This window comes from Choloepus didactylus, chromosome 3 (assembly GCF_015220235.1).
Source record: "Choloepus didactylus isolate mChoDid1 chromosome 3, mChoDid1.pri, whole genome shotgun sequence".
NCBI classification, from domain to species: Eukaryota; Metazoa; Chordata; class Mammalia; order Pilosa; family Megalonychidae; genus Choloepus; species Choloepus didactylus.
Genome location: NC_051309.1, coordinates 139,745,201 through 139,767,612, shown reverse-complemented (window position 1 = coordinate 139,767,612; position 22,412 = coordinate 139,745,201). Strand labels below are relative to the sequence as shown.

General features: G+C 36.9%; 1 protein-coding gene across 3 annotated transcripts in view; it reads right to left on the bottom strand.

Annotated features, from left to right (window-relative positions):
- The window catches only part of INTU (inturned planar cell polarity protein), a 93,348-nt gene extending 72,569 nt beyond the window's left edge, over positions 1–20,779 (bottom strand). For 2 of the 3 annotated variants that reach the window (XM_037830621.1, XM_037830622.1), the window contains exons 1-3: positions 20,576–20,779; positions 6,566–7,104; positions 1,903–1,988 (exon numbers count right to left, since the gene is read on the bottom strand). In XM_037830621.1, the coding sequence (XP_037686549.1) occupies positions 1,903–1,988; positions 6,566–7,104; positions 20,576–20,718 (768 nt within the window). In that variant the 5' untranslated portion in view covers positions 20,719–20,779. The remainder of the gene's footprint in view (positions 1–1,902; positions 1,989–6,565; positions 7,105–20,575) is intronic. The other variant, XM_037830623.1, reaches the window with a different exon arrangement.
- Between the last annotated feature and the right edge of the window lie 1,633 nt (positions 20,780–22,412).

The window sequence follows — 22,412 nt, the reverse complement described above, 5'->3', positions numbered from 1 at the left end:
TTCAGCTTTTCCTCATCTGTAAATGTCTTAATTTCACCTTCACTTTTGAAGGATAATTTCGACGGATACAGAATTCTTGCTTGACAGTTTTTTTCCTTAAGGACTTTAAATATGTCATCCCACTGCCTTCTGATTTCTAACATTTCTGGTGAGAAATACACTGTTAATCTTATTGGGGAATCCCTTGCATGTGATAAGTAGTTTCTCTCTTGCTGCATTCAAAATCCTGTCTCTGGATTTTGAAAACATTTTTATAATGTGTATATAATGTGTCTTAGTCTATCTTGCTTCAAGATCATTGAGCTTCCTGGATGTGTATATTCATGTCTTCCATCAGATTTGGAAAGTTTTTGGCCATTATTTCTTTGAATAACTGTTTTCTCCTCCTTTTTCTCTTTCTTGTCCTTCTGGGACTCCAATGATGTGCATATTCGTACACTTGACGTTATCCCTTGGGCTCTGTTCATTTCTCTTCATTATTTTCCCCCCCTGCTCCTCACACTGAATAATTTCAATTGTCTTGTCTGCAAGTTTGCTGATCTTTTTTCTTGTCCAAATCTGCTCTTGAATCCATCTAGCAAGTTTTTCAATTACTGTACTTTGCAGCTCCAAAATTTGTTTAGTTCTTTTAAAAATAATTTTTAGCTCCTTATTTTGTTCAAAAAACCATTTTCCTGATTTTGTTTCATTGTGTATAGATTCCTTTACCTCACTGATCATATTTAAGACAGTTGTTTTAAAGTCTTTGATTAATAGTTCCAATGTATGTACTTCCTCAGGGCTGATTTTTGCAAATTCCTTTATTCTCATGAATGGGTTATACTTTCTCGTTTTTTTTGTGTGTGTTTTGTAATACTTTACTGAGAACTAGACATACTGAGTACTATCTTGTTATAACTCTGGAAATCGAGTTCTCACACTCCTCTGGGATTGCTAGGTTTGTTGTTATTGTTGTTTTTGAGGGCTACAGCCATCAATTTGTTACTTTTCCAAACTGTTTTTGCTCCCAAATGGGCAATGGAAAGAAAAAGGAAAAAAAAATAAAATAAGTACTGTCTCTTTAAGACTCCCCTGTTACTTTTGCCTGAGGAGGGTTGGAGCAATGGCCACCTTAAGAGCTGGCTGACCAGCGATCTGAAGTAGCTGATCAAAAGCTGTGATCAGCAATCAGACCACATACACCTAGATTTTGGAGGCTTAGGTCCTTACAGCCCACCCTGACACAAGCAAACTGTACAAGGAACCTGGGCTGTGGACCCCATTGCTGCCTGCCATGCGGTTGGGGGTTGGCAGATGGATGCTCCTGCACAGAACGCTTTCACTAATATTTACCGCAGTTTATTAGCTTCTTCATCCAGCTCTTCCCTGGATGCTGCACAGTGCTCTACTAGACCTCAGAGTCCCAAAATAATTGATAGAGACAGTTACTTCCAGTTTAATAGCTGTTTTGGTAGAGGGACTGATTCCTGGAACTTCCTACTCCACCATCTTCCCAAAATCCTTTCCATAATTACTTCTTAAAATAGACAAAACCACACTTAAACAAGAATTTTATAGCAATAGTTATTTTAGTAAGTCAGGGAATAGAAACTTCTATCACTGTTAAAAATGGAACTGAATTTTCATCAACATGTAGGGTGATTATAATGGCAAGCTGGTCATTATATATGTTTTTATTATTGCTGTTCCTTGCTTAATTTAGGATGAGTTTTATTTGTACATATTTCTATTTTTAGAATAATACCCAAAAGGGAAAAATATTAGCAAGAGCTAATTTTTTAAAAATATCCAAGTATAAAAGTATAACTCATCCATTATACATAATAATTCTCAGAATCTTAAAAAAATTAAAATGCAAGATATAATTATTTTATGTAATTCATCAAAAAAGAGTGTCCACACCTGCATAGGTCCAGGAATGCAAGACAGAACTCTCTCTATGTTCTCAGAGGTCACATCAACATCATTTACGGCAACGAGGACATCACCTAAACACAGAGCAATAATAAAAGACAGTCATGTGAAGATCCAAAAACTAAAGAGATCTAGAATTGAAACATTAAAAAGCATCTATTTTGACTCCTTAAAAGTACAATGGAAAATGTAGTACAAACATTCAGAGACTTGTCCAAGGTTATATAGCTCATTAGTGGCTAATTGAATAACACCACTCCATTCCTAAACTATGATGCAGCCCAACACTGCAGCAAAACTAAATACAACCTATGATACAGAATCAAACAAAACAGACAAAGATCTCTACCCTCACAGAGCTTAATATTCTTTGGGGGAGACAGATAATAAACATGTATATACATAAAATAATGTTGGGAGACAATTCTCTGAGTCTCTCATGTTTCTGCATATTTTGCAAACTGACACACTGTTTGTCTCAGATTATCTTTTCAAGGATGTTTGAAGAATGAATACCCTTGGATGACAGAATAGTGTCTCCCTCTGCAGCAAAGGTCAAGTCTGCTTACTATACAATATAATAAGATAATGTCTTGCTCATTATCTAATTATCAATAACTACTCTATTAAAGATCCATGTTCCCTAAGCTCAAGGTTCTTCTTTAATGCAACTCACTATGTGTGTAGGCATTATCTAGCCCTCTTCTCATCACGTTGTGGGAACTGGGGTTGGGGAACAAGTACAAATGCTAATACTCTAGCTACTGCTATTGCTGTAATAAAGCCTTTCACTTCTGATCTAGGAATCTCATGCCTTCTGCCAGCACCCATAAAACTGTGGTAAGTTAGCTTTGCCACTAGGGTAAATTCCCAGACTACTGACAGTTTTTGACAAAAATACAGAAAATTAGATAGTGGTAAGTGCCAGGACAAAAAAAAATAAAGCACAGAAGAGGGAAAGAAAGTTGAATGGTAGTTGGGTTTAAATTTTAGATAGAGTGGTTAGGGAAATCTTCCCTATCAAATAGGGGACATTTGAATCAAGAACTAAATGGAGTGAAAATGCATGCCATGTAATTTGGGGAAAGAGCATTCCAGAATTTGGAATGGCAAGTATAAGAAGACGATTCCAAGATTTTTTGCCCTAGGAAGTGAAGGATGCCATTGCAGGAAGTGAGATAGGGAAAACTGAAAGAGAATCTGGTTTGAAGGAGAAGCTCAGGAGTTCAGTTATGGACAGGCTGAGTTTGAGATATCTATTAGACATCCAAGTGGAAATGTGGAGGAAGCAGTTGGACACATGAATCTGAAGTTCAGAGAAGTCAGGCTGGGAGACATAAATTTAGGAGTCATGAGAATACAGATGATATTTAAAGCCATGTCACAGGGATAGATTATCTTATATTCTCATGTTCTTCCTTCAAAGAATGCAACTCAGACACTTCACTAGATATTATGATACTCTATGTGCCTGCATAAAAACAAAGCAAAATAAGACAACAGGTTCATGTGACATGGGATAGTGATCACACCAGTAACTTGAACCTCTGACAACCACCATAGTTATAATACATCAGGGGTTAGTTTATCGCAGTCTGTACTCTGCTATTAAGAACCACATGGATTCTTCCTTCCTTCTTCCCTTTTACCCTTCCCACCTCCAATTTTTTTTTTATCACAAGATACCAGATATAGTCTAAACATGCCATAACCTTTAAAACATAGATTTGCAAAGAACATCTTTGCTTTCCTCAGTACTATTTCATATGGGAAGAGACTAAGGGCATAGTAAGCAGAAAGAGTTTCTTAGGACATCCTGTGAAGCTTCACAGAGGCCTGTACTAGGCTTAAATGCTTGAGAGATGCAATTGAGCTAAGAGTTCTCCAAGTAGAGGTAACAAGTCATTATGATAGTCAATTATTGCAGCACTTAGCTTATAAGAATTTACAGAGTAAAATAAACTTCCAAATTCAGTTCAATTTGGGGAAAAAAAAAAAAAGCAACATATCTCCCAACTTCCTGTCAAAGAAGAAGTTAAAAAAGAGTACTATATCAAATTATTTATATTGCAGTGATTAAAGAAAAAGAAAAAACAGAAAGAAATGGACCAATGAATACAATATAGGAGTATCAATGTAAAACAAGTTCTGGACCATTCTAACCATGGGTTCTGTTTGTGAATTTATACTATCCTCATGGCCTTTCAAGGAAAACACCTTAAATAGTAAAACCATTTTAAAGTTGTTCCTCTAAACTAAAATTCCATGGAATAAGGTCCCAAATGACCTTTTTCCCCCAAACCTCAAGCAATTCAGTTCTATACTTGAGTGTTATAGAGAGCATCAGCTGAAAGTATCAAGTCTAACACATCTCTTAAAGTGGAAGACATATATCATCATGAAGGATGAAAATAAATTTTAAAACAATATATATGTAGTATACCTGATATTTAAAAATATTTAGTGGAACATTTCCCCCAATTCTATAAAGGAAGTGTTATTTCTACTTCTTATTCTCTTAGATATTTGTCTTGCTCACGCTTCCTCAGAGATGGGCCACACCTTACAGAGTGTAGGTGAAAAGAAGGAATTCCATTTCCTCTGATCTGGATATTGGCTCTGGCTATCAGCTGACTGTCAAAACTTTAAAGAAAAACTCACAAGTAGAAAAAAAAAAAATAAACATGCAAGCCTTTGGCAGCAAGAATTGCAAAAATGACACCAAAAAGGGCGCAAAATCCCCAAGATCCCCGCAAAGAAAAAACAGAATAGAATAGAGTTCTGTTTCTTGAGATGAAAGAAGTAGAAGAGTCACCAGTCTTATTGTACTAGCCTGCACTTTAGTCAAAGGAGGATCAGTGTCCTGCTACACAATGGCAAAATTCACTCCAGGAAAATGCATTACCACAGGGTCAAGTTTTCATGGTCCCCCTGCCTATGGGGTTATTTCACAGTTCTACCACAGACCACAGTGTGAAGTGTAACTATGAAACATTTAAGAAATTTCCATCATAAAAGCACTATATAGGATTAGCTAAGCTTCTTATAAAATTAAAATAGTCCATTCTTCTTTCTAAACTATACCATTTTAAAAATATAAAACACTCATAAAATTTTTAAAATTGAAAAAATAGAGAAAACAATCACCAAACACTACTAGCATTTTGCTGTAATTCTATTTACTTTGAATTGTTTTCTCTGTACATATTCTTATTACATAGTTCATTCATTCATTCATGAAATAAATGTTTTCTGAGGGCTTATTGTGAGCCAAGCATTTTGCTATGCACCAAGGATGCAAATGGTGGCTGGGGCTAGAGTCATCTCGAAGGCTTTTTCATTCTCATGTCTGGTGGCTGGTACTGCAAGGCAGCTGGGGCCTCAGCCAGAACAGTGCCCCTGGCTTCTCCATGTGGCCTAGGCTTCCTCATGCATGGGGACCAGGTTCCAAGAATGAGTGTCCCTGAGAGAACCAGGCAGATGCTGCATCATCCTAAGCCACACAGGACCACTTCTGCTGCAGTCAGAGGCTGGCCCAGATTCAAAGGCAGGGAACACAGACCGCACCTCTCCACGGGAGGAGTGTCAGCGTTAAATCATAGGAAGAGAATGTGGAGATCTTGTTGTGACCACTACGGAACAACACACTTGACCATAGACGCATAAGACTTTCCTTGTAAATCCTCATCTGGCAAGGGTCACACTATGTGAAACTGTCTGCCTATTTGTGACCCATCTCTTCCATTAAATTTTGTATTCCTGGCAGTTACCAGACACTCAAAAAAGTGATCTGTTGAATCAATGAACAAATGAAACTCAGACTTAAAATAAGACATATTTTTAAATGTTTCTAAAGTATCTTTAAAAGTTCCTCTATCTAAATCTCATAAGCTGACTGCAACTTAGAAGACTGTCAGCTTTTAGAACTGTTAAAAACTCTGCAGTTTCATTAATAATATATCCTCACATTTGACTAATTTATCTTTAATTGAATAATAAGGTTGGTACTAACTCTAACATTATGTCTGACAGCCTAAAATTTATCAACAAAACAAAATGTTCATCTTAATAAATATTTAGAGTAACTTGTGGATTTTTTTTTCCCTCACAATTGTGGGATATTTTATGACAAGCAACCATAAAAGGAAATTTGTATGTTAACACTACTGTTGCTAAATATGCCAAATGAAACAATTTAAAACCACTCCAAGAACTTAGAGTACTCAAATGCATACATATAATTTAAAAGTATTTTTAATTCATAAATTACATATTTTTGTACCATGTTATTGGATACAGGCTATCTAAACCTAAATTATCACTGTACAATCAACATATTTTCTTTTTCTTGTCAGAAAATATAACCAAGAAAAAAAATTATTAATTCAAAACTTGAAAAGACAATTAGTTAAGGTATTTCCTGGCCTGAATGACACACACACACGTATTCAATGCATTAAGAGCCTATTTTAAGAATAATTGTCTTGCAGTACATCACCCTGAATTTCACTATGGTTCCAAATATTGTCAATTAGTCCTTAACCTGTTGGGGCTCTGAATATAATTCTGTTTATATCACATCCCTCACAAGGCACCATTATTAGTCCTTTATCTTCACACACAAGGACTGATGTTGACCAGCAACACTTACCAATCAATACCTGACCACTCTTCAGGGCAGATCCCCCTGGCAGCAGGCCATGGACCACAAGCCTCTCTCCGTCTCCCTGTTTTCCAGTTCTTCTCCAGCTCCACTTAGTCTGATGGATAATCCCAACCAGTACTTCCAGAAGCTTGAGCTGCTCTTTGGCTTTGGTGACAGTCAGCTTTTTGGGGTTTACATAAACATTTACGTCTTTGTATCTCTGCTGAACAATGATTCCAGTTTTCTGATTGGACTGATGCTTCAGAATGGATACAGGCCCATTGTCATTGCAGTTTTTTTTATTATAGCGCTTGGGTAAGAGTCTTTTACTTTTCAAAATTTTGGTAAACCGCTTGAGTTTGGGTTCATATTTTTTCCTTTCTTTGTAATCATCGTCTTCAATAATAATCTCATTTTCACTGAACCTGACATGGTTCACCGTTGGTGTCTCAGGAAGGAGGCTTTCTTCTTCACTCTCACTCAATTCTAAATAAAAGAGATCTCCATTTTTCTGGACACTGTCCAACCATTCAGGCTCAAGGTCACTACGAAAGAGAGAAAAGATAATCTGAAGGGCAGTCCAAGATAAGAAAAAGAAGTTGTGTCTTCCTGGAAGGGGGACATGAATTTGGGAGGGATGAAAGTTCTTGATTATTTCAAGGGCTCATTACTTCTATTTTACTGTGAGCATAAGTGCAATTTTCTGAAGGAGGTTTTTCTCAGAGTCTTGAAGGATGGGGGGCTAGGGAAGAGGGAATCGCAAAGGCATAATGACAGAAAAGAAACAAATAAAAAAAGAGATGGCTCCTTTCTAGAATCTAAAGTTGTTGTTGTTTTTTTATCAGTCACTGTGTATTATTGCTCATTTTAGACAATTTCACTGGATGATAATTTAAGTTAGCAGTTCATTATGCAATTATAGCCACAGAAGTAAGCCATTTAAGACTGTATATGAAAAACATCCCATTTGCATAGAAATTATTCAGCAAGGCTGTCATGCTAAAATAAAAGCTAAAGCCTACCAGCACTAATAATCGTTGTTTATACAATAAATACATTTTCAAATAAGAAACCTTCACTTCACCATGAATCAAAATCTTTCCTGAAAACAACCAGTTTATAATTGTAGCTATCCAGATCACTTCTACAGCCTATAATTTTAGTAAGTCTCTATTTTATGAATAATTGTAAAGCAAACCAAAAATTACAGAGTTCCCCATGTGACTGAAAATAATTTTTTACCAAGAAACCAGTGAAAAATCTTAAATAGTTTGAAACAGCATTAAACAAAAATATGCATCTTATGGTAACAAATATAATAAAAAAACTATACTCTGTTCAATGTTTTGAACAGTTTACCTTTCAAACTGTTATTTTCTAAAGAAAAAGTGGTTACAGTGGAAAAACTAACATCTACAGAGAGTCTTTTCAGAAACATGAGCTGTAATATCCCGGTGTGAAAGGGTATAATTTGTGTTCTAATCTTTCAATCAGATAGAAAGCATGACTGTTTTCTTCAGTATTTATTAGCAACTTTGGTTCTTTTGGCTTAAAGGCAATGTCTTTTTTAAATACCATGAAATTAGTTCAAAAATTGCACTATTCTATTACTCAACCCTGAACCTAATTACTGCCCTGGTCTGTGGCAGTAATCAACATAGAATTTCAACTACATATGAATGATTTTGTTGTTGTTGTGTGTTTATTTTACTTTATTTTTTTTAAAAAAGCACAACTAGCCCAAAATATCAAAACTAATATTTCTTTTGCACTTGTTAGTCCTTGGTTTCAGTATCATTTTAGGCACTCAGCACCATTTACCATAGGTTATTAATCATAAATCAGTTGTTTCAACCACACCCATCTGTACTCACATAAGTAACTATTTATTAACTATAGTTGTACTCTAAAGATAGTCTAAATATCTGTGTGCTTCTATAAAAATTTAGGTGATAATGTGCCATAATTTAAAATGGCACAATGTAAATTTCATAATAAAAACTGTCGAGATTATACATTAATTACTTATCCAGATCTACAGCAACTTAAACACTGAACGAAATTTATCTGCTTTATCTCTCTTATCCTTGAAATATGGGTATATTATTTGTATCAGAGAAATGTGACCCCAAAGAAACATTTTTCCCCACACTGCTAAACATGAAGACAGATCATCTTAATCTCTATTGAAAGTGAAACCACTTTTTGGTTAGGATTCAAAGATCTATGCCAGGGGTGGGAGATGGGGGGAGAGACAAAGATGGCGGCATTCAATTTTGAGGCAAATAAACAGTGCAATGCACAGTGGTAAGTGCCAGAATTACAATGATGAAAACATCAGTTCCTGCCCTTGTCTAGTGAAGAAGAGACACTGAGAAAGAATTCATGACAATACACATGGTTAGTGCAAGAAAGAGGCATGTATCTATAGCTACTTGTTAAACTATACTTAGGAAGTTATCAAATTTCTGTATATGTGATACTTCACAATAAGGAAATAATTGAAATTGTGAACAGTAACCCATAACATTCTTTGAAATTTGCTCTATAACTACTTGTTAAATCATACTTTGAAAGTTATCACTTTTTCTGTATATATATTATATTTTATAATTTAAAAATGTAGAAAAAGAAAAACAAAAAGAAAGAGGCATATCTGAGGGCTACCTAACTTAGCCTGGGAATGAGAGTAAGGTCAGGGAAAGCTCACTTGTTAGGAGATTCCAGAACAGAGTTTTAAAAGGATAAATGGCTGCAGTGGGGGTGGGGAGCTGGAGGAAGATGAAGGGGAAGAGAAGATAATTCCAAGCAGAAGCAATAGCATAAGAGAAGGCCTTGAGGGATAGACTCCATGAACCACCTGGCAAGCTACAGTCTGAGGCTTCCAGATCAACGTCGGAAGTGGGCAATGACAAGAACAGTAGTCAAATCCTGATTTTGCAAAGTCTTTTGGACAATGACAAGGGGTTTGGATTTTCTTCTGTAGACAATGGGGCAACAATTAAGAATTTTAGGTAGAGGGTTTACATGTCAGATAGCCCTAGAGAGCAGTGGCAAGTGAATGGAAGATGGATTTGTGGTGGACTAGACTTAAGGCAGGAGGACCAGTTAGGAGGCTGATAAACTAAAGCAATGGTAAAAGAGATGGCAAGTAGGAAAAACACTGGAGTAGCGCTTGAAAATCACAAGAACTTGACCTGATTAGGTGAGAGGATGAGACAGGAGTTAATGTTGACTAGATTTCTAGCTGGTGCTAGAAATTTCATGCATCTTTTAATGCATATGCACACAGACTCATTTTACATAAATGGCAACATAATGCCATTCATGTCATTTTTCCTGCTGACCTCTCATGGAAATAAACAATGTTAAAATCTATGTTCTTCAGCATGGTACTGGCACAAAGATAGACATATTGATCAATGGAATTGAATTGAGAATTCAGATAGATCCCCAGATCTATGGCCGACTGATCTTTGATAAGGCCCCCAAAGTCACTGAACTGAGTCATAATGGTCTTTTCAACAAATGGGGCTGGGAGAGTTGGATATCCATACCCAAAAGAATGAAAGAGGACCCCTACCTCACACCCTATACAAAAATTAACTCAAAATGGACGAAAGATCTCAATATAAAAGAAAGTACCATAAAACTCCTAGAAGATAGTGTAGGGAAACATCTTCAAGACTTTGTATTAGGTGGCCACTTCCTAGACTTCACACCCAAAGCACAAGCAACAAAAGAAAAAGTAGATAAATGGGAACTCCTCAAGCTTAGACGTTTCTGTACCTCAAAGGAATTTGTCAAAAAGGTGAAGACACAGCCAACTCAATGGGAAAAAATTTTTGGAAACCATGTATCTGACAAAAGACTGATATCTTACATATATAAAGAAATCCTACAACTCAATGACAATAGTACAGACAGCCCAATTATAAAATGGGCAAAAGATATGAAAAGACAGTTCTCCGAAGAGGAAATACAAATGGCCAAGAAACACATGAAAAAATGTTCAGCTTCACTAGCTATTAGAGAGATGTAAATTAAGACCACAATGAGATACCATCTCACACCAATTAGAATGGCTGCCGTTAAACAAACAGGAAACTACAAATGCTGGAGGGGATGTGGAGAAATTGGAACTCTTATTCACTGTTGGTGGGACTGTATAATGGTTCAGCCACTCTGGAAATCAGTCTGGCAGTTCCTTAGAAAACTAGATATAGAGTTACCCTTCAATCCAGTGATTGCACTTTTCGGTATATACCTGGAAGATGTGAAAGCAGTGACACAAACAGATCTGCATGCCAATGTTCATAGCAGCATTATTCACAATTGCCAAGAAATGGAGACAACCCAAATGTCCTTCAACAGGTGGGTGGATAAATAAAATGTGGTATATACACAGGATGGAATACTAACTGGCATTAAGAAGGAATGATGTCATAAAACATATGACAACATGGATGAACCTTGAAAACATAATGCTGAGTGAAATAAGCCAGACACAAAGCGAGAAATATTATATGCTACCACTAATGGGAACTTTGAAAAATGTAAAACAAATAGTTTATAATGTAGAAGGTAGGGGAACTAGCAATAGAGAGCAATTAAGGAAGGGGGAACGATAATTGAATAAGAACAGATAAGCTATCGTGGGTAAATTTAACATTCTGGGAATGCCCAAGAACGACTATGGTCTGTTAATTTCTGATGGGTATAGTAGGAACAAGTTCACAGAAGTGTTGCTATATTAGGTTACTTTCTTGGGGTGGAGTAGGAACATGTTGGAAGTAAAGTAGTTATCTTAGGTTAGGTGTCTTTTTCTTACTCCCTTGTTATGGTCTCTTTGAAATGTTCTTTTATTGTATGTTTTTTTAAATTAAAAATTTTTTTTTATCATTTATACAGTTGATTTAAAAAACAAGTTAATAAAAACAAACAAAAAACAAACAAACAAAAAAAAACAAGGAAAAAAATACGCAGAGCCCCCTTGAGGAGCTGGTGGAGAACGCAGGAGTATTGGCCTGCCCCACCTCAGTGGTTGCTGATGTGCTCACAGACACAGGGGACTGGTGATTTGAAGGGCTGAGCCCTCTACCATAGGACTTGCCCTTGGGAAGACTGTTGCTGCAAAGGAGAGGCTAGGCCTCCCTATAACTGTGCCTAAGAGCCTCCTCCCAAATGCCTCTTTGTTGCTACGATGTGGCCCTCTCTCTCTAGCTAAGCCAACTTGGCAGGTGAAATCACTGCCCTCCCCACTACATGGGGTCAGACACCCAGGGGGTTAATCTCCCTGGCAACGTGGAATATGACTCCTGTGGAGGAATGTAGACCTGGCATCGTGGGATGGAGAAATCTTCTTGACCAAAAGGGGGAAATGAAAGGAAATGAAATAAGCTTCAGTGGCAGAGAGATTCCAAAAAGGAGCCGAGAGGTCACTCTGGTGGGTACTCTTACGCACAATATAGACAACTGTTTTTAGGTTCTAATGAATTGGGGTAGCTGGTGGTAGATACCTGAAACTATCAAACTACAACCCAGAACCCATGAATCTTGAAGACGATTGTATAAAAATGTAGCTTATGTGATTGGGAAAGCCATAAGGACCACAGTACCCTTTGTCTAGTTTATGGATGGATGAGTAGAAAAATGGGGGAAGTTAAAAAACAAACAAAGGCACCCAGTGTTCTTTTTTACTTTAATTGCTCTTTTTCACTTTAATTATTATTCTTGTTATTTTTGTGTGTGTGGTAATAAAGGTGTCAGGGATTGATTTTGGTGATGAATGCACAACTATGTAATGTTACTGTGAACAATCGAATGTACGATTTGTTTTATACAACTGCATGGTATGTGAATATATCTCAATAAAATGAAAATAAAAAAAGTGCAACAGTCAAAAAAAAATCTATGTTCTTATAATCATATAAAAAGACATACAGAATTACTTTCTAGTTGTTTTGCAAAAGTGGTATTACACGTGCACACAAACACACACACATACTCACTGTTACCATTTCTCACTTAACAGTACAGGTTCAAAATCCCTCCAGGTCAGTTCTTTTTAATGGTTGCATAATAGTTCATATCAGAGGTGTAGCACATTCTACCGTCCACCTATTGATAAATTTTGTGTTCATTTCTTACCTCTAGAAGTCAATCTTACACTAATCATCCCTGCGTGTGTGTGTGTGTGTGTGTGTGTGTACTGGTCTTTACCCAAAAGGCTGTATCAATTCACATTTCCACCACACTATCTGAAATCCATTTTCTCAAACCTCTAGATTTTAAAAAATACTTCATTTCAGAAGAGAAAGACATTTTAAAAAAAGAGGAAGACATTAAAGAAGGGGACTAAGAGAGATAGAAATAAAGACAGAGAAATGCACAGAAAAGAACTATAAAGGGAGGCAACATGTATAGTCAAAGTAAATGGACTAAGAAGTCACAAAGTCCTGGGTTCAAATTATGATTTATTGCAATTTTAACCTTTCTAAGCTTTAGTTTTCCTCTTCTAGAAAACAGATTATAGCCATCCTATAAGGTTATTATCAACAGTAAATATAATGATATATGTATTCTGTCTGGCACAGTAAGTATGAAATAATGTCAGTTCCCTTTCTCTTGTCCCACCAAAACAAAACTGTGGAGAAAGTTATACCTTTATTAGATAAAGCTAATAAGTACAGCGTTTGTACTTCTGTACTTTGCCAAACCCTGGAATTAAATGAAGATGTTTCCAATGACCTCTATATGCCAGGTCCAGACTAGTGCTGGTGGTACACAGAGCAAAAGTAGACCCTACATTCAAGGCTCCTATAGTTCAGTAGTCCCAGAGGTTCCTTATTCCTATAACAGAAGATTAATTCCTAGTTAGATAAAAATCAAGACCAAAACTGATTAGTGTGTTGAGAAGTTTTGACAGAATTCTAAGGACTGTACTTCCTAGCTAGTTCTACTAGAAGAAATAGTATCTATTGAGAAAGACAGAGAGAGAGAGAGAGAGAAAGGGAAGCCCCATCCCAGTCAAGATGGCAGAGTGAGAAGCTTCAGGGTTCTGTTCCCTCACAGAAGGTCTGAACAATCAGCAAGATGGTAGAAACATCTTCCTGAAAGCTCCATAAAACAGTTAATGAACTATGGTAACAGGGTGAGCACTGAATTAAAAAAAGAAAAAAAAAAAAAGGCTACTTAAAAGCAGAAGGATCTCGTGGTGCCTTGTTGGCCCCTCCCACCTTTCACTGGCTTGGCATGGAGCTGGCTGGTGCTCCCAGTTTGAATCCCTGGTCCTGGTTCTCAAGGGTGTATATATACTGAAAGCACATATGTCTGACCCAATCTTTCTGGACTGGCCTGATGGACTCACTGTCCCAGAACTTGCCTTTTATGTAGAAGACAGCTCACATAGAACACTGTGGGAGAACAGTCAAGTTGTGCTGCCTGGGGAAGGGATTGCTAGCTGTAGGATATACAATTTAGTGCCCAGAACCATGAGGAAATTGTTTCCTAGGGAAAAGGATACATTTGTATCAGTATAAACTGGAGAATTTCTAGGGCTACATGCACATGTCCAAAACAAGACACATGCACAGGAAGGATCAGGGAGCCCCTATGTTTTGGCCTGGAGCTATTCTCTAAACTCACTGTATGGACTAGCCCTGAAGGAGAGCATTCCCAGGGGTCAATCAGAAAAGATTGGAAAAGCTGTTTTCTTTTGTCCTTCTTCTTTACTTTTTTTAGATCCTGGATTCCAGGAAAGCATTGTCATAACACCAGCTGGATATAAGCTTTAAGAACTGACGCCTCAGAATCCAAATTCCAGTGGTAACATGTTAAAATCAAAATGTCCACCTTACAGCAAAAGATTAAAAATTATACAAATAAATTAGGGAGCAATGGCCCAGGCAAAGGAGAAAAGCAAAGAATTAGAAACCATCAATGAGGAGGACCAGACCTAGGACATAACACAGAAAGACTTGTAAAAAATAGCCCTAAATATGCTCAAAGAGCTAAAAGAAAACATAGACAAAGAACGAAAGGAAATCAGGAAAATGACAGATACACAAAGACTATCAACAGAGAGATGGAGATTATGAAAAGGAATCAAACAGAGCTAAAGACCATAACAGAAATTTAAAATTCTCTAGAGGGGTTCAATAGGAGATTGGAGCTGGCAGAAGAAAGAATCAGTAGACTTGAAAATAAGACAATTGAAATCATGCAGTCTGAGAAGCAAAAAGAAGAAACAATGAAGAAATGCGAAGAGAGCTGGAGACACCTATGGGATACCACCAAGTGTACCAATTTATGTATTGTGGAAATCTCAGAATGAGAAGCAAGAGAGAAAGGAGCAGAGAGAATATTCAAAGAAATAATGGCTGAAAACTTCCCAATTACAACAAAAGACATGAATATAGAAATTCAAGATGCTCAAATGAACTACAAACAGGATAAGCCCAAGTAGATCCACACCGCAACATATTATAATCAAACTGCTGAATGCCAAAGATAAAGAGAGAATTCTGAAAAAGTCACAAGAGAGCAGCAATGTATCACAAACAAGGGAGCCTCAAGAAGATTAAGTGCCAATTTCTTGTCAGAAACCATGGAGGGAAGACATATTTAAAACACCAAAAGCAAAATACTACCAACCAAGAATTCTATATCAAGCAAAACTGCTTTTCAAAATGAGGGAGAGATTGAGACATTGCCAAATAAACAAAAGTTGAGGGCGCTCGTCAGTAATAGACTAGCCCTACAAGAGATGCTACAGAGAGTTCTGCAGGTTGAAAGGATAATCGGAAGATGCATGAAATAATAAGGATCTTGGTAAAGATAACAAAATGTATGAATATAAATACCAGTACTATTGTATTTTTATTTTGTAACTCCACTTTTTACTTCCTACAGAATCTAAAATATAAAAGCATTAAATGTAAGGATAAATCAGTGGTTTTGGACTTATAATGTATAAACATGCCATTTGAGAAAGAACTACATAAAGGTGGGGAGACAGAGAGGTAAAAGAACATAGTCTGTGTATCTCATTGAAGTTAGTTGGCATTCTGTTTGCTAAAGCTGCTGTTATGCAAAATACCAGAAATGGATTGGCTTTTATAAAGGGGATTCATTAGGTTACAAATTTACAGTTTTAAGGCCATAAAAGTGTCCAAACTAAGGCATCAACAAGAGGATACCTTCACTAAAGAAAGGCTGATGGCGTCCCAAACACCTCCATCAGCTGGGAAGGCATGTGGCTGGCAACTACTGGTCCTTTGCACCCAGGTTCTGATTTCAAAATGGCCTTCTCCAAAATGTCTGGGTTTCTGTCTCTCTTACCTTCTCTCCCTCAGTTCCTGTGCATCTTTGCTTGTTCTCCAAGGGTGTTTCTCCCTAACTGTCTAGGGATCCTCTTGTATCTTCTTCGGGGCAAACTCTGGGCTTCATCTCTTAGCTTAGCATCTCGAAACATCTTTCTGTCTGAATCTCCCAGCATCTCCAAGCATCTGGGTCTGTGTTGGCTCTTAGCTTCTTCTGGGCAAACTCTGGATTATGTATTCTAGCTTCTCTCCAAAATGTCTCTCTCAGCTTCTCTGAGCTCTTTCTCTCCATGAGCTTTCTTAAAGGACTCCAGTGATCTAATTAAGACTCACCCTGAATGGGTGAGTCCACACCTCCATGGAAATAATCTAACCAAAAGGTCTCACCTACAGTTGAGTGGGTCACATCTCCATGGAAACAACCTAATCAAAAGGTCCCACCAGACTAATAAGCCCAGCAAAATGTTAAAAATGTCAAAATTGGTGGATCTGGGTATCTGGAGGGGCAGTGATATGTTGTAGTTTTCTGTGTGGGGTTTTGTAACTGTCCTGTAAGCTTGAAAGTATTCAAAACAAAAAAGTTAAAAAATTAAAAAAAAAGGAATTCAGTAGAATATACCCTAAATTTATTTTTATCTTAAAAATGATTAACATATTAATCCTTTATTAATAGTCACATGCAGCTGAAAATGGTATTCAGTTACAAAGCATGCAGCAACAATAACTTCCAAAAGAACATGCAGATAATTAATTAGAACATTGAAAGTTGAGAATACTTTATATGGATCAGTATATGGTATAACTTCCTTAACAGGCTTCAAATAGGGGATGAAAAAGAATAGGCAAGTCACATCTCTCTGCTTTGACAACAAAGATTAAGTTTGCATCCATATGCCTTTGATCAAAAAGTGATCCTGTCCTAGCTGGAAAGGTTGTCTCTTACAGTGCTGCCTTACAGATGGAACAAGATATAAACCTGCCTGGTCAGGTCAGTAAATTGACCCTCTAATACTACTATGAAGAAGGGACAGACATAAAACCTGAATCCTGGTAAAACTCTAAATACAGACCAGCAAAATGTTTTACAATAGGTATTAACTGTATCTTTACTATTAGGAGGATAAAGACACTGGAACATTTGAAGTAAATCAGTGAATGGCTGATATAGAAAGCTTAATTATTTTGTTAAAAAATAAAATATACATACATGTCTATGTATTCTGAATCACAATATACTTTGAGGTAAAAAGTTTTCCTATCAAAAGGTCCTCAGGTTGCTCATTTTGTGGGAAGTGATCATCCACTTCTAATGAATGTGAACGAAAGTCAATAAAAATATGTGGTATACCCTGCCCCTATTCACCTGACATTAAATGTTTAGTGAATGATTTAGCCATCACAATATCTGAGAATCTAAATATCAACGAGCTCAATCACCTGAAACGTAACACATATAAAAACAAAAACATGTGGCTAGTCCAAATAGTACTGGCACTTACATTCTAGAAAGGTTAAAAAAAACACACATACACACATACACACAAAACACCTATTAAATGGTATGCAATGTGTTAAATTTCATTATTTTATTTTATTTTATAATCATCATAAACCTGAAAGGCTAGACTTATTATCCCCATAATATTAAAATGGAAATGGAAATTCAAAGAGACTTAGTAACTTTCTCTAAGGCACAAAGCTGGCTTTGAAGCTAGTCTGTCTGCCTCCAGTGTTAATGGATGAACTTGTCATGTCATCTACTAAGTAGACTAACTCAGTCAACTGTTTATTTGCTACATTTATCAGTAAGTTTTCCAGTAATATAAACTTCCTGGGGCTGGAGGTGGGGGAACAGGGGACTGATCACAGTCTTTAAGAGGTGAGTAACTGATTCAACCAAAAATGGGTACTCATAATAACAGACAGCAAGTAAAGAGATAAAAGCAATTTGTTAGAAATTAAGGGAAAGAAAGAGAGAGTCTTGAAGGGGATAAGACCAAAGGCAGAGCAGTCCTAAAGGAAAAGCATTAATAATTTGATCAAATAAAACTATAATTTTGATTCAGTTTTAGTTTTTTTTTTTAAACTAAACTTTTTATTCTATTTTTATTCATATTGAATATGGCTTCTATATTATGTACTTTCCTGACAAATGGGCCACTAAAGCAATTATGCTTGCTACACAATAGCACCAGAAACTTACCCTGGTCAACTGCCTAGTTTGGGTCTTTTCCTAAGTGAGAGCCTCCTAACTGGTCTCCATGCCATCAGTCTTTTAAGACTCTAGCCCATCAACTTTTGCCCAAGTCAGATTCCTAAAAACCAAATACAATCACATTGTTCCCACATCTAAAGACCTCAGCTCCCCCTCCCTGTGTGATAAAACTCAAATATTTCCCACTGTGATTCAGTTCTACTACACTTTCCCCATTCTTCGAATTTACCCAGCTCATTCCTAACTCTAAGCTTTTGCCTTAGTATCATAGATCACAAACTCCTTGAGGGAGGACCTCCTCTGTTCTACATCCCAGCACCTCCAACAGTACTTGATATACAGTGGAGCTCAGTAAAATTTTATGGATGAATCAATAAATGAATGGAGACATCTTTTCTCAGATTTCTATGAGAAATCCTATCAGATAAGATTACTCCTCATGGAGGTAGGTATGTGGTTATTTTTTCTAAGCATAGGTTCAGTTTAGTTCAATCAACATTTATGACATATAAATGCCAGAGACCATGCTAGGTCTGAAGTTAAAGAAAATGAAACGGATCAAAACAAACAAGCAAGAAGAAAACAAAACAAAAATCTGGACAGCTGCTTACCCTTTAGGAGCTTAGAGTCTAATGAAGAATCTAGAAAGTGGGACATGGAGCTGTAGAAGACTACAGAAAGGCTATGAGAATTAATTCTCTAGTGGAGCAGAGGAAGAGTGCAGAGGTGAAAAGGGCAGGGCAGAAAGGATCCAAGATGAATGTTTATGAGAGGTAACTCACAAATACAGCACACAAATTTTAGGAATTGTGGCCATGATAAAGACTTCCTGATGAAAACATCCAGAATTCACAGGCAAATTTTAAGCTGCTATATGGTAGACACTACACAAAACCCTAAATAATAAGGTATTCATTATGTGAAAAGCAGTAAACCAAGAATCACTTCAGATAATGGAAACATAAAAGAATTTCAGCTAACCCTGTAAATGACAATCTTTTTTAAAGTAATGGAGCAATAAATATTACGAGCCATAAAGATGTTCACGAACTCTTGATCCTAGTGATTTCCTTCCCTCTTGTGAATTTATCCTAAGAAAATAACTCACAGTTAGGGGGAAAAAAAATGTAAATACCCCTCTTGATAGTATCTTATATTCTGTTTCTTGGGAACTACCTAGCCAAGGATTAGCTCATTTATCTTCATCCCACCAAAATCAGGGTGCCCCCATTACAAATCAGACTTCCTGAGTTCCAACTGACAACATTCAAGCTGTGTGGCCATGGGCAAATTACAGGTTTTCTCTGGGCTAAAAGTGTGTATCTAAGATGTGGAAGAAAAGAGTTTGAGTCTCACACTGTCTACAGCTCCAATAAGTTTCTGTGTAATCCAAACTTCCTTCCAGTAGCTTCACTTGATAACCATGCATTTTCTACTTAATTTTTTAATGACTACAGGAGCAGCAGATTACACAAAATATTTGATATTGTTAAATTTGTTCAAGACTTCTAAGAACAGAATCTGTCCTTATTAAGACTCTAAAATATGTTAAACAGCCATTAGTGACAGTTTTTCCCTCACACTTTTAAAGAAGACAAAAATGTTTTACACACATATAGGTGAAAATAACTGCCAAGTAACTGTTTCTCCTAAATACACATAAAAGGTCTTCCTACAACTGACAGTTAATGACAGTCTAATATGGGGTTGGTGGTTGTTTTGGCAACTAAACTTTTTCACTGTTGGTCATTCATTTCAAGCTATCACTACTGTGTTTCCCCCCAAAATTATTAATCCATACTAGTAAGGGATAGATTTCATTTCCTTCAAAACTGAAATAGCATTGGGTCCTGTGAATCAAAATTTTTTCATGGTATTACTAAGTATAAGAAAGTGGAAAGTAATACTTAGATATTCTGTATTTTTAAAATTACATTATGATATAAAATAGAAAACAAGCAAACAAAAAACCCACGGGGATGTACAGGAAAATATGGCTGAAATATCCCCAAATGCTGAGAGGTTGTTCTCCATGGCGAGACTGGGTGGATTTTCTTTCTTTTATTTATCTATTTATTTGCATAACGGAAAAAGAAATCTTGATAATTTAAAAAATCGCCTTATAAAACGTGCAGGGTGTGCCTCCAGTCTAAATACTAATTAAGTTAAAGTCACAAAGACAATAACACCGGAGAGCAAGCAGGCACTGCGATAGGAAGAGAGTTTTATGCGCAATCTAAGAAATAAATCTTCATTTAGTATAGAATCCACCACCAGGAAGGGGCGACCATAGTCATTTGAAAATCATAAAAGACCTGCAGTAGTATAGAATGGCAACTTCATTTCTGCTCACAATATCACACAACTGAAACGGGAGCAAATAAACCCCACTTATTATACAAGTTCAGTCACCCCAGACACGTGTACCCTCTCCGAGTTGAAAGGATGGGTTTAATTGTCCCTCTTCGAGAACCTTACTCATAATCGCCACTGTCTGAGGAGGATGAACCCGAGTCGCTGACCCATTCTTCAGAATCACAGTCCTCATCCTTTCGTGAAGAGGGGTCTCGAGGGAGCTCATCTGGGCCTGGACGTGAATCACAGAAAGCCGGAGACGCCATAGTCAGAGACTAGGTAACTACACGTACAGTAATTCAAAATTTGCAGCTGCGGCTTGCCGGGGCCGCCATCTTGCCTCCGTTGGAGAAGGGCAGAGGCCGCGTGACCACCAATCCTTAGTTGCAATTGGTAGTGGCTCGGGTTGCCAGGGAGACGAGGAAGCTTCCCAGGGAGAACAGGAAGGATCGGAGGAGCTGAAATACTAGGGCATTGGAGATGGAGGAGGAGTGGGAGTGGCTAAAACTTCACAGATTACGCTCCCCTAAATGCACTCCCTTGGAGCCTCACAATATATTAAAACAGGTGGAGACCCACTTTTCTCTTTTTCTTCCTGTGCTGGATATCTTCCAGTTTGCGCTTAATCCTGGGTTGCTACGCCCAGCGGTGGTCAAAAGCCTAAGAGCGCTCAACCTTGGTTTCCCAGGAGTCAGAAGAAACTACCCTTTACCTTTCCTCCGGGCAACTGCTGTGATGTAGAGAACCGATGCTTTTAAGCAACGCCCAGTAGGTGTTAATATAAATATGCCTCATTGTTTCTTTGGTTTTCATGTAGTTTCTCAATTACAGATATTTCTACAGTTCTCCCTCCTAGGTATTGTGGGTGCTTCAAATGGGTGGCAATATTATGAAACCAGCTGCATGTTCATTTTTTACTGAGAATTTTACAATCTGATTAAGTGCTGTCATCACAGTTGGAAGTATAGAATGGTAAATCTTAGCCGTCATTTTTGAGTGCCTACATCAAGTATTTTTGTAAGTACAAAATAATAGCATTTATTGAGTGTAAGCCATTGTTATAATCACTTTCTCTATTCATATACTACTCTGTGATATTCACATATAATGAAGTGGATACTATTACCCCTATACTAAAACAAGGAAACTGAGGCTGAGAGGTTTTGCATCTTGCTAATGGTCACATAGCTAGTAGGCAACAAAAGCAACCAAGACCTGAACCTAAGTTTATGATCACTACTTAAAACTTCCTCCTCAGGACCCAATAATTCAACTATTAAGGATTTATTCTAAGAAAATTAGGGACATAAACAAAATTTGTAAAAGTGAAAAACTGGAAGAAATCTAAATGTCCACCAATAGGGGCAAAGTTAAATACATTTATGTATATGTGTATTATGTCGAATATTATGGTGTCTTCAAAGAGTAACACACGGGAAATGTTCATGTTATAGCAAGTAAAAAAAGGGTATAATATTATTTTACAAACTCAATGCATGGGTGCTGGGTTACAACTTAAACTAGATGAGGAGATTGAAAGGCAAATGGGTGATTATAACATAGAGTGAAAGGTATTATAAGTACAAGGTTTTAAGGGAATGTCCAGAGAAAACCAAACTAGGGCATGTGGGGCCACAGCAAACTTCTTAGAGGAGGTCTTAATTTATCATGTTATTATGGAGTGGTTCCAGCAGAGATGAGTAGTGGGAGATGTCTCATCACATGGTCCACAGTGGTACATGCATGGAGAACTCAAAAGAACCTGGCAGCAGCAAACAAAACAATATTCACACTTTCAAGCTGCAATTTAGTTTCATTTATTGCAAACTATGTATATTTGAAGTTTCTAGGTTTTATCATTTTATTTGTATTGATTTATAAATGTGCTTTTTAATAGTTGTATAGAAACTATTGACTTATTTGTGGTTTATCTGTATTAATTTATAAATTTTTTATCTTA